Source organism: Trachymyrmex septentrionalis, unplaced genomic scaffold (genome assembly GCF_001594115.1).
Source record: "Trachymyrmex septentrionalis isolate Tsep2-gDNA-1 unplaced genomic scaffold, Tsep1.0 scaffold11, whole genome shotgun sequence".
In the NCBI taxonomy this organism is placed as follows: Eukaryota; Metazoa; Arthropoda; class Insecta; order Hymenoptera; family Formicidae; genus Trachymyrmex; species Trachymyrmex septentrionalis.
In genome coordinates this window covers 1,317,836-1,331,344 of record NW_017304228.1, presented here as the reverse complement: position 1 = coordinate 1,331,344, position 13,509 = coordinate 1,317,836, and the positions used below count along the sequence as shown (strand labels likewise).

The 13,509-nt window shown below is 36.1% G+C and overlaps 1 protein-coding gene across 1 annotated transcript in view; it reads left to right on the top strand.

Annotated features, from left to right (window-relative positions):
• The window catches only part of LOC108749786, a 131,947-nt gene that overhangs the window by 112,872 nt on the left and 5,566 nt on the right, over positions 1–13,509 (top strand). Inside the window, exons 7-8 of the mRNA XM_018488754.1 lie at positions 8,606–8,751; positions 12,895–13,167. Coding sequence (XP_018344256.1) covers positions 8,606–8,751; positions 12,895–13,167 — 419 coding nt within the window. The remainder of the gene's footprint in view (positions 1–8,605; positions 8,752–12,894; positions 13,168–13,509) is intronic.

Here is a 13,509-nt window from a genome sequence, read left to right as displayed (position 1 = left end):
TATTCATAATTGATACTTGATTGATATACTTATGCAGAATGTATCAACTCTACAAGTTAATTAAAGAATTTCCAGCCGGACGGTGTCGAAATAGTTTCGGAAATCTCGGTAATCAAGCCTTAGATTGAACTGCCGTTAAAATAAAGTTCCCTTGAAATTCGCTGAGAGAACTAGGTTTTATTCTCTATTTACACTTTCGAAGTTCACCTCGCTTCTAATTTTCAATCGGCTGTAATTCAAAAACTATCGACCTCTCTCAACTTTAAAAGCGCTATTTTTCTTCACTCCGGCGTTCCAGCATCTGCGGTCGAGAAAAAGTTTGATAGTTCTTAAATGTTTTGTATTCATATACTTATACCGGTGATTATCAATTTTTTTTTATTTAATTTGAAAATTTTATACGATATTACATATAGCCACACGTACGAGGGAAAGAGAGAAAAGAAAAAGAGAATGAATGAATGAATGAATGAATGAACGAATGAATGAATGAATGAACGAATGAATGAACGAATGAATGAGTGATCATTTATTTTGTGCTGAGATAATATCTCTTCAAGCATAGTAACTTTTCAAATTTATATCGCGAACCTGAGAGAGAGAGAGAGAGAGAGAGAGAGAGAGAGAGACAACTCATAATATAAAAATTCATAAAATATGTTTGCAAGATTAAAAAAATGAAAATATTCGTCTCTAACGCGTCTTTCAAATGTATGACAATTATTATTGAATATGAAATTCAATTGAATTAAAATGTTAGACTGGATAATGTTCAGGCGTACATGTTTTTCAAGACAGTTTCCTCAACATGGAGGGTCTAAAATACGGTCGAGTAGTTAAATCGCGGTAAACTGCGCGGTATTCTTCGCGCTGACCCGCGCACACGTCGCACTGTGTCTCTGAATATACGAAGTGGTGGCTGAAACTAATTGTAAGTAGTAAAATAAATCTCCACCACCGCGGGAGGAATGGCCGGGAAAGCAAACGAGGACATTCGGAGCAATAGCGGCCACAAACAAACTGGTGAACATATATGCGAGCCAGTAACGTGCTCCTGCAGAAATTACTTTGTTGAAAATCACAAACGTTACGTCGCCGAAGATTGGACAACGTTGGTGCGACAAAAGAGTCGCATAAATAAAATAATTTCCATTGATTTGTTGAACGCGCGTATCCTCGCTGTTCCGAATATATATCTCGTTGTAAATGAAGAACCATTTTCATACAGTTAAAATTAGTTTTCGTCTGGCGTTATCGGCAAGTGGGTCACGTCTATTCTGCAAATAGCCGAATCCGGTGCAAACGCCAATCTTAGTTTACAACTAAACAGATTGTCTATTGCAAACACCTGCGGCGTATAAATCCGCAATATCCAATGTTTCATAAAGTACACAGCTTGCATGATTGCAAAACAGCTTTGAAACTCATCTATTTTAGTGAGATTATAAAATGTTCAATGCCCCATTTTATAACGTATAAATACATATAGCGGTTGAATCGAAATAATAGGAAAAAAAAAAAAAGGAAGAATATCTACCTCGCATCGTGTCCGTTTTTTATTTAATTCTGGTAACAGATACTTTACATTAATAGAGACATTTGAAGTACATGTGTGCACGTTGCGTATGTACAAATATGCTACTACGATATTAAGTCAAAAGTCATAGGAAATTCCAAAATATTTTGCGCAGGTAGATAACGCTTTCGGCTCATGCATTTTCCAATAAATACATGACTGTTCTGTCACGGGTGAAGCTTCGTCAATATACTCGCGTTACGTGTACACGCAACATTTTCATCTGAAAACGACATCAAGATACTCCTTCGTCGGAATACAGTACCGTGATATCCCACTTGCATTTTACTGTTCTCGACACGATGAAACTGTATTATTCAAGTGGCCGTTTGTTGAAATAACGCCACCGTTGAAACTGTTGGAACAGTTTCTTTATTCGTATTTGGCCGACGTATTTTTAAGTGAAAAATTATTTTACAAAATTCGCTTTTAGTACACGCTTTTAGTAAACTGTTTCGGAGAATCGAAAATGGAGCGGAAATGTTTTTACAGCTAGTTAAAATATAAAACGAAACGGAACGCGGAAATGTTTTTACTGCCGGTTTAATTTCTACAAACTCAAGATCTCCGTTTAACCTCCATCTTCAACAGAGAGATGATTAGCTTCGTAAAAGAATAACATTCGCGATGGCGGAACAGCTGCATTTCCTTGAATTTTCGACACTGCGGTATTGCGGTATTCTACAGGAAGACACGCGATATCGCTTTCCGCACGCTCGAGAGAACGGCCGCGACGCTGATGCGCTTTCATCACGGCGGTACTCAGCGGACGGAATGAAATCGAAGAAGAAGCGGATGGAGAAAAAGCGGAAGAAGAAGAAGAGGAGAAAGAGAAAGGTGAAAGACGAGAAGCAACGTAACGGCCGGTACATTCTCGTCGCTGTTCCATAAGTGGTCTCCCTGCGGTCAAAGGTATACCTCTACTACGCGGAATCGACGTCCTATAGATATCCCTTGCCTGACGCTCGATCTTTGAAACGCCACTGACGAGAACGACCTACATCTTGGACCCGCGGAATCGTCCCTGGTCTCTGAGGGACGAGGAGAAGAGGGTGCTTTCTTTCCGCCGGGAAAGACCTACGTGAAATTGCTTGGATGAGCGCGCGGTACGGTCGAGCGAATGATCTGACGAGCAAATATTATATAAATTAGATTGAAAAGTCGAAAAAGTGTTCTCTCTCTTTGATTTGGGACACTGCAGTAAGTGGTGACGATGGTAATGGCCGGTACGTCGGCCATTGACACGTCGAGCACGGAAAAGTTTTAAATCAACGTCACCCGAGTGTCATATATCGTCGACGATGCTGTAATGGGTCATATGTCAAAGGAATATTTTGTTGCGGATAAACATCGCAGCGTCGGCAACGTATTTTTAATCGACAACGAACGACATGATTATATGTGCAGGAGAATGATTACATGGCAGGCGATCGACAGAGCGTACATTGCGTTATATATTTACAATCGTGTAATTAACAATATTTTAACGGTAGTAATAATGACGTTTTTTAGGATTAAACATCCGTAATTGTTATTTGCATTTAATTAGCGGCGCGCGGTGCCAATATTCTCGGATTACGAACGTATCGTTAAATTAGGGAAAATTTTAATTAAGGTATCAACGTTACACGGTGATCATCAATGAACTGCGAAAGAATTTTGCAGAAGAGAAACAGGGAATTTTCGGTTGTTGCGCGTCGCGAGAGCGAGAGCGAGAGCGAGAGCGAAAGGGAGGGCACGATGCGAGATGGGTGAAAGAGAAACGGAAGATGCACACGATCTCGTAAGAAGACGCCAGTGCACGCTGGGGAACGATAACGGCGGTCGGGCGTTCCGGGATGCACGCCAGAAACCAAATGTAAACGGCTGCGCGCTGCGCAAGTTAATTAATTAAGTTGCCGCTCTTTACGTTATCGCGTCGCCGTCGATGCATTATCACATCGGGCTGGAATACGCGCTTCCTTGTCGAGAATTTCCGGAAATACCTACCTTATGAACCGTACGATCTAAAATAGAAAATTTCTGCTAAAGAGAATCCGACACTAAATTTGATACACTACGTATGTATCATAACAACGTTGTCATGTTATAATTAACGCAGGCATATGTAAGATAAGAATTTGCGCAAGTTGCAAATTGTTCTCAGAATAATACTAATACTCGCGTACGGAAAGAATAATTTTGTGCCAATGCATTTAAAAAGGAGCGGTATCGTTATGGTTCGTTTTTGGGTCCATGCCAATTTAGCTCATATTGGACTATTTTAGTTTTTATCGTAGGAAGACGAAACTCTGTAAAACAGTTTCTTTAAAGATCTAATACGTCGAGAGAAATGTTTTGTTACGACGTGTGACTTACAAAAACTTTTTCACTTTTTAATTAAAAATTTTTGTTCTAATAAATATTTGGTTATTTTAATTTTGATTAAAACAATCAAATTTTTAAATTAAAAAGTAAGAATGTTTTTGTAAGTCACATATATCATATGAAATATTTCTCTCAATACATATTTTTAAAGATAAAGTCTCAGAAAAATGCTAGATATAAATCTGAAAATAATTTTGTTGGGTTATCGAAATAATTATGTGAAATACTTAAACTGACTGCTTGAATGTTAAAACTGTTTGCATTATGTTATTATAATGTATTGATTATGTAACGTATTGCAAACTCATTTTAATGGTCCAACAGAATTATTTTCAAATCTTTATATCTGCCCAAATTTTTAGATATTTCAACAAAACTATTTTTTTCCGTGCAAATTACTTCACTTTCTTCTTAAAGGCGGCGCAATAATGCGGATATTTTGATTACTTCCAGATTTTTATGCCACAACGGCCAATGCCGCAATGCATATTGCATTATATGCTATTGCATGCACTGGCGTGTTTTCAAGGGAAATTCCCTGCGGCGCGATGGACAATTCTGAAACTTTGCTGTTATGTGTTTTTTATTCATAATCAGTGCGACGCTCTCGATTACTTCATTGCTCTACGAAGACGATGTTACGGTGATTATTTATTATAGTTTACGCCTTCCCCGAGTAATCGCGAAATTGCTCTCGATTCACTATGCGATTGGCCAGTATTTTACTTTTCGTTTTAATTCGGAGGTAACAGCTGCAACGACAGATCTACGCTATGTTTTTAACGTTATATCTATATATCCTTCAGCAAATATTTTCGAACATCCGGTCATCGGCGCGCATCTCGAATACGTTGACATACGATCACCATCAGTCAGGTTGAAAACGATTTTTTTACTTATTCGATTGCATAGTGATTGAGTATCGTTAACTGTCGATATTTGGTCAAGATATTGTAGTATTTTCGCCTATCGTGTTCTGCGTGATATATCTGTCACTTTATCATTTTCCGCAACAATTTCATGGTGCTGTAATTTTTTATCGAGACAAATACGTTCGAGATCACGCTTTTTCTTATACCTATATTAAAATTTAAATACCATTTATATGAATCTTTCCTTTTTCTTCCTCGCATTATCTTGATATTTTAAAATGGCTCTCGCTAAGTGAAGATAACGATAGAAATGTGCTTTTAGTCTCTTTCTCTATCTTTTCCTTTAGCTTTTTTCCGCGTTAAGTAATTTTTTTATTACTTATTCTTTTCTATCTTCATATCTTCATATCTATTTCATATCTTTTCTTCTTTTTAATATTTTTCACCCTATCTTCACCGTTCTAATTACTGATTTTTCACGCTCGCGACACCTTTCATTTTGCACCTCTAAAGTCCACGCCATGCATGGACTGTATTTAACGCCTCGTCTTCCGATATATGTATATGATTTTACACACGCGGTATGGATACCGGCGGTTGGCGGATCGTATCGTATCGCGATTCGTCCGGAAAACTGACATCGATCAATCATATCGCAGACGAGTGTCGGTTTCCACGAAGCCTCCCCCTGACGTTCGTCACGTTTTATTACAATGCTTTTATACGCCCGAATGCGCACACTGCTCGGCTACGGGATATTTTTCCGTAAAAAGATCACCCGCCTGGCATCTGCAAATCATAGTCCACGGCGAATAATGAAATTTTGACGCCGCAAGCGTACTTTCTACTGAAAAAAATAACGTAACGGTCGACGGTCTAAAAGCATGGTTGAATATTTAAGGAGGAACGTAATTTTCCTTGCCATTGTACAATTTGCCTATTTTTCTACATCGACACTGAAATAGCGACTTGAAACTTTTAACACTCTGACCCGGTTGTTGGTGGCTACAAACTTTAATGCAGATTGGTGATAAGTAATATTCTCATCTTGAAAAATGAACATTATTATTTTAGTCTCCAAGAATAGATTTATATCGCGCGAATGCGCAATTGTACTTATTGTTAAAATGATATTAACAAAAATAGATGCTTGATATAATCAGTACAAGATTATAGCAATTAAAATCTCATGGTTTGAATTTTATTGCGGTTATACGTTCGGTATTTATAACATGTTAGTCTAGATAAAACGATTCGTAAAAGCAATAATTACGTCCTACTATCAAAAGTCGTCATGACATACAGATTTAAAAATAGCTCGCCTAATAGAAATAGATCGATGCTTAGGAAATGTCCGTTATCGTATATTTCTCTTTAATATATGATTAAGCGATAATTTCCCTTCGCGCTAGCTTATATATTCCATCGCGAACGGATACATTTGCATGTTCTTTCTTCTCGTTGCTCCGCCGCTCTCGACAAGCGCAATTAAATTGAAACCAGCAAAAAATTTGTCCGTAATGTCGCCTGCGAAATCCCCGAACGCGATCGCGGAAACTAGTTTCGCGAGAGGCGAGCCATCGAGAAGTAATATAAACTTTATATCCCTCTTCACGAGCGGGGAACTCGTAAGACAAATATATGTCGAGATCGTCGTTTCCGGTTCGCGTGCAACGCGAGGACGGGACGGTGGTGCTTCACGGGGTTACATTGTAAACGTATATCGCCGTAGTGTATACAGATATGAACTTATACGCGGCGTGTCTATACCTGCGTATATATATATATGTATACATATAGGCGCGTGGAGCAGTCGAGTTTTCAGATTCCGCCGTAAAGGCTGACGGCCATCGTAAAAGAATTGCGTTAAACTTAACGTTTGGTCGTTAAGAAAGGTTCTGATAAAATAAAATCTTAATCCTGAGGGAGATTTAGGGTGCTCTCCCTTTTTTCCGCCCTACCCGCCGTCGCCATTCTGGGCGGAAAAGGCACGTCGTACTCTCATCTTCTTGAGATCAGCCTTAACGGTCCGCTGGACCGACTATTAAACGTATCTCGTGCGCCTAATCCTTTCAGGTCCAAATTTTTATTTGTCCGCGAGAGATCTTATTTTTACAACCTAAGGGGGCAAACTAGACGGCGTTATATTCACAATGAGACATCTCTTTCATTTCTCTACGTGATCTCTTTCGTATAATTCCAATGATCTAACAAGTTAAAATAATCTCATTAAAAAATAATTTCGCTACATCTAATAACGAATTCGATTGGACGTACTCAGTATGATTGATACATAAATTAAAACCGTCGTTGATGAAAGATATGTATTTAATGTAAATATAGAAACCGATTAAATCGTGAAATCCTCACACTTTATTGTATTGTTAAATAAAATACGTATTTTATAATTCGAAATATTTGCATTTTATTTTTTCACTCAGATTAAATGACTATACAACGGTTTTAATGTACGCAGGGCGTACTAATGCATCCAAGTGAATTTACTATAAATTTAATTATAATTAGTACACGCGATTGGATTATTTATATCCTGCGCATTTTTTTTTCTTACTAACAATACTTCACTAAATAATGGTCTTTATTCTTTTTTTTTTAAACACATAAGTATACCAATATTTTCTAAATATACTATGATTTTATATACACGATTTTTCAATTATTCCCATGTCTTAATACATTCTGAAATATTTAAATGCGTTGAAGGCATTTAACGATGCATCAAGATACGAAAATAACCGGCAAACCGCGTTGTTTCTTTGAAGAAAATACCTGTGGAAGTCTCAAAAGTGCTTTCTAAAGATGTTAAATTATATGTAAGATAAGGTGATTAACTCCTTTAAAAGGAAAAAAGGACATTAAAAAATACGTCAACATTAATTATAGTAATTAATTTTTAATAAATAAACATTTTTTAAATAATTTTTAATGAAGCACATGAAACAATATTATATTATTATATTCATAAATAACTAATAACACTTAATGTATAACATTACATGACATTACAACAAAAATTACATCAAGTTACGAGGTCACATTTTATTTTTTAAAATTAATATTTTTTAATATTTTTCTACTGAATGCATTTTATGAATAATATCCGAGTTCTTAAATAAAAAATTATAAAATTTTTTTTATGTTAGTTGAAAATTATATTTTACACTTATTTTTATTTATTATGTCATATTTTTATTATTTTCACCCTTAAAAGAAGCACAATTCATAATCATGTTCTTAATTTGAGACAAAATTTGAAACACGTTGTAAAGTGGAATAAAGAATTAAAATTTAAGACTTCCTTCTAATTTAAGACGGTTGGTCATATTGAAGTAAGGATTATTTAATAATTTTTATATACTTATAAATTAAGTGATAAAAATTGATCGATTTAAAATTAAACGATTTATAACAAAGGATCAGAAAATTATTGTATGTACTAAGGATTAAACAATTTTTTTATGGAAAGAACGATTTTATATATCGAAAAATTTAATTAGATACAGATCTGAAAATAATTTTATGGACCATCAAAATAATTATGTAGTTCAAACTGATTGCTAAAATGTCAAAATTTGTTGCAGCAATATTTAAATTTTTTACATAATTATTTTAATGATCCAACAAAATTATTTTCAGATCTGTATCTTTGTCGAAACTTTCAGATGTTTCAACAAAATCGTTTATCTTTCTATATGTGAAAAATTCAAATTGAACTTTTACGACGTCTTTCTCAATTATTTTGATATCTAATGCTTTTGTTCCTTTTCAGCAAGAACGGATACGTATGCGTAATGTTCCATAGAAGGGACGAACACGTAATAGAGATGCAACTGTCGGAATGGGGCCAGCAGCCCGATGACATATGCAACTCGAGCACGTTCAACTCGCACACGATGCCGTACACGACGTTCATCAGTAAGTAAATTTTCCGATCTCCTAATCGAATTATACGCATTCGTCGTCGCAATATCACGTCGCAGCAGTAAAGTAACTAATTGGGCTTTAATGCGGGGTGTCAACTTTCTCGAGCCCGGCGAATGTAATATACGCAAATTTGATTACGCTTAACAGTGCTCAGTTGACGGATCGTGTTATATGTTTGTTACTGCAGTTTCAATTAACGCAGTTAAACGCGGCCAGTCCCACCATTAATGCATCCCGGAATTTTTGCTTTGTCGATATTACAACTGTAATTAATCGAGGGTAAATTAATTTGCCGATATTCCGATGAGGTGGCTCGCAAATTAACTTGCAGTTTCTTTTAGAAGTTGTCAAAGAGCAGTTTTTCTCTCTGTCTCTCTCTTTCTTTTTAAAGTAAGTCAGCTGCATTTTATCACTCGATTAATATTCGCGGCTTCTTAATTTTCCATTCGCCTCGATGTCGCCTTCGCTTCGATGCGAACGGAAGCGCGATAAAGTGCGCGAAATAATATCGTATTCGAGCGTTCCATGGGCGTAAAATTTCTCCACTATTCGCGAAAGATCCATTACCGTAAAGGGCGCCGATATAATGAGATCGTGTGAAATAGTATGCCCATTTCTTTTTCACCGTAAGTCAAGATTAAGTAGATTGGAAATTCGGCCGCGCTCCGCGTTGCGACCGGAAACCAGAATCAGGAACGTTTGCTCGAAGGTGATTTCCGGGTTTGCGTCGGCCTCCCAGTGCTTTGGTGCCAATTCGAATTCGATGGGAGGAACCCTCCGTTTTTCTTCCGATTCATTGCCCGCGTTTGTCCCCTGGTTTGTCTCGATCTTATCGAGTTATTCTGACTAGAGATAAGCGAATCATGAGAGATCCGTGCGTAACTGAATGAAGACTCGATATATTTTGCTCAAAAATGTTCTGTCCCACAAATATTCTGCCATTACTTTAAATAAGCACATGAAACATTAGCATATTCCTCAGTGTCATTTTGAGTATGACATACCCAGCTTCCTTTTTCAATATTTTTTCAATTGCTTTTTCCATTGCTTATAGCTTTTCTATTAATAAAGATATACATTTGATACCATATTATGTTCTTTAATATCTGATTTTGATTGAAAACATTTTTTAGTTTTTTTTTATTTTTGCGAAAGTTATAGATACTCGAATTAGGTTGGATGTGCCATACGTAAGTGTGTCGATTAATTTTGCAGTACTGATGCACTTATTCGCGTTGGATTTCTTACCTGGAGAATTATATTCTACCGGTGAAAATATCTATATCATATTATACTATTTGCAATCGTATATTGTACGTATATCGTATACCAGGTCTTGAAGTTTTCGAATAAAACGTAATTCGTGGTCTAACGAAAGAGCGTCCTGTTTAGCTTCTCAAGCCAATTTCAGACATCGATCCGTAAATCTGGCGACGGGATACACGGTGGTCTTACGAACGATTCACTCAAACACACAATTCATACGGGCTCGTGATTTGTCTCGACCTTACGAGCTCTCTTCTACTGATATATGGATTCGCGTATATTTTGAGCAAACGTCCACGTATATAAAGCGTACCCAATTCCACGCATTTTGCTTCATACGCAGATCCCTCGGTTAATTCGGAGCCGATTTTTCTCTTGCGAAAGCTTGACGAAAGTTCTAGTAACCTTCCAACATTCGACTTTAAATACTTTTAAACTAATATGCTATATTACTATATTTCTATATTTCTATATTTCTATTACTATATTTCTAACTAATCCTCAACCTAAAAGTCTTTTAAAGCGAAAAATTTATCTAAAATTAAATGAGGGATAAAGTTTTGTTATCTATTTTTGCCCCGAAGGCTGTTTCGTGAAATTTCCTAGATCTTCAATGCCGTAGTTCAAGAATGATTGATGCCTCGACATTATTGCGAAGGATAAATCTACCCTAAATCTGTCCAAGAATCTGTACGTGAAAGGTACTTCGAAGGGGGTCTGTACCATGTACCCAGTGATGGAAAGTACCTATGTACTTGCGAGAGAAGCTCGCGGGCGCATTCGGCGAGAAGTTCGCGAATGGTGGAGTTTAACAATCAATTCGCGAAGCGCGGGTTTATGAGCGCATAAAGGATCATATGCCGGATCCATCGTAAAGTCTCTCGTAAGACTCTGCTCGCCTTTCAGTTTCTCCTTAGTCGATTCCAGCAATGTCGACGAAGAGCGGAGCTGTTCCACCGCGTTGTCGGTGCGGAATTTATCGCACCGACATTCGCACTCGTCTTCTCTTTTGTATGTCGCGGTACACTCTTAGATACACGTGCGCATTACCACCGAAGATTACTCAGCTAAAAGTTATACCGTGTGAAAATAGCATTTCTCAATCTTTTTCAGCATGTAACTAGACTACGATATTAACGCCTTTCTCATGTGTCATTTTAAAACATTAATTTCTGCAAAGTATTGTATAATTTTACTGAAATATTTAAAAATTTAGATAGATACAGATTAGAAAATAAATTTATTGGATCAACCAAAATAATTATGTAGAAATCTCGAGCATGAGCAATGCTGCGTTTTGACATTTTAGCAATTAGTTTTTCTATACAATTATTTTGTAGGTTAACAAAATTATTTTCAGGTCTGTATCGAGCTGTATCTAAATTTTTTAATATTTTAGCAAACTCGTTCTTTCCACGTATATCCCGCATATTTATCTGTTTATTAATTTTAAGACATATTTTAAATATAATTTTGTTTTTATTATGCAAGCAGAATATCTCTCATCTTAATTTTAACTCATTTTCGTAACTTTAACACTTTTTAATCGATGTAAAAAATTATTTAAATTTAAATAAATCTTTTAATGAATATTATACATTAGACGTAATAAGAATAAATTACGCATTCTTATATGAAGTTGTCACTATCGGTTTAGAAAGCTTTAATACTTTAATAATATTTTTATTACTTTAACAATATTCTCTCTCTCTCTCTCTCTCTCTCTCTCTCTCGCTGCGTCATCATTCTTTTTCTTCCTGCCATTTTAGTTTATTGTTTTTATTTTTTCTCAATTCTGTTATTCCATACGTTATCATTGCTGTACTTTATATGATTTTAAACATTTTTTATTACTACTATTTTATTTAATCATTTCAATTCTATCTTACACAAATTTGTATATTTCCGCATACTTTTGTTCTTCATGTATTATTTATGCTGTATTGCTCTTGTTAAACTTTGCATATTTTTGTATATTCTTTCCATTGTACTTTCTTTTTCTTTGCTTATTTTTATTTTATAGGGCTTGCCCTAGAAGAAAACTAAATTTATCTCTTTTTCTCTCAAGTATCGAATTGAAGAAAGATGCTGAGAGATTCAATTCTTTCTAACGAAGCACAGACGCTAATTGTAAGATCAGGAAATGCACAGTTTATATCTATTAACATTTACATCTATATAATATATATGAGTAATGTTATATTAATTATTTAATTATTTAGTAAACGATGATATTATTTAAATAATGACATTATTTTGTAAATGCACTATGCCCCTATCTCTACTACTCAGCGGAAAAGTTACTGTTAGTTGGAAAAGCTCATTATAAAGTAATTTTCAAGGCTTTTAGTCCTGGCCGTATATAGTGATTAATATAAATATAATAAACAGTAGTAAAAAGATTCGTATATAAAAACGAATCTTTCGCATAGAATTTCTTGAATGGATCGTCCCGAGAGATTCAACATTTTGACGATGAACGTAATAAACAGCGGCTTCTCACTTCGACGTGGATCGTGTTGCACTAATTTCCTATAAGAACAAAGTAGAACGCGTTCATCTTACCGTGTGGAACGCGTCGACTGCGTGTCGATCGCATATCAAATTGCTCGGCTAAAAGTTACACTACAATGCAAGCAGCGATCCTCTGTCGCTTGTCACCGGAGGATCGCGTGAAAGTTAATGGCTGTTCTTCACACATGAGAAACGGACAGTTTGTTTATAATTCGTCGCTCTATTTGACACGTTATTTCATCAAATATTATCGAGATTAATTTTAAAAAATTGTGCCAGTTGAAATTGCTAGAGCATGATTTAATTAAGATAATGATATCATACGAAAATTAAATGAGCTTTACGCGTTTTCAGCATCCGATCCGATGACCAGGCAATGCCCCAATCTCGGTCGCTACGAGATCGTGTCGTTGTTTCGGCCACCGAACGCCGACAACGTTGAAAGCGTATTGGCCGTCGACGGCGAGCAGAACGTTGCTAACGCAGCGGAGGTGCACGACGGGAGAGTACCCTCGACAGCATTCCCAAGCCAGTGCCACCACGGTAGTGTACGTAGATTGGACATCGGTTGCAGGACACCCGATCGTATGGAGTTTGCCACGTCTTGCAGCGACGAGGCGTTATCCGGTAAGGATTATCTTATCTGCCGTATATATACTGCTTTTCATACGCGTTATTACATTACATTTTATAATATTATCTAATAACTGTGAACGATAGTGCACATAAAATTCAATGGAAAATAAAATAATTATTTATATGACTTTATTCGCGCACCACGAAGTATATAACTCGAAATCCAATTTTAATTGTCATATAATAACTCCGCTGTTTGAAGAAATAGCTAGGAATGTTTTTTCTGTTGTAGAATTGATTTTCTCGTTAGAAAACTGATTTGTATTATATTAGATACATAGCCGTAGCAGGGATTTTGTTTAGAGGAGAAGAACCAAATTAGAGTTGAGATTT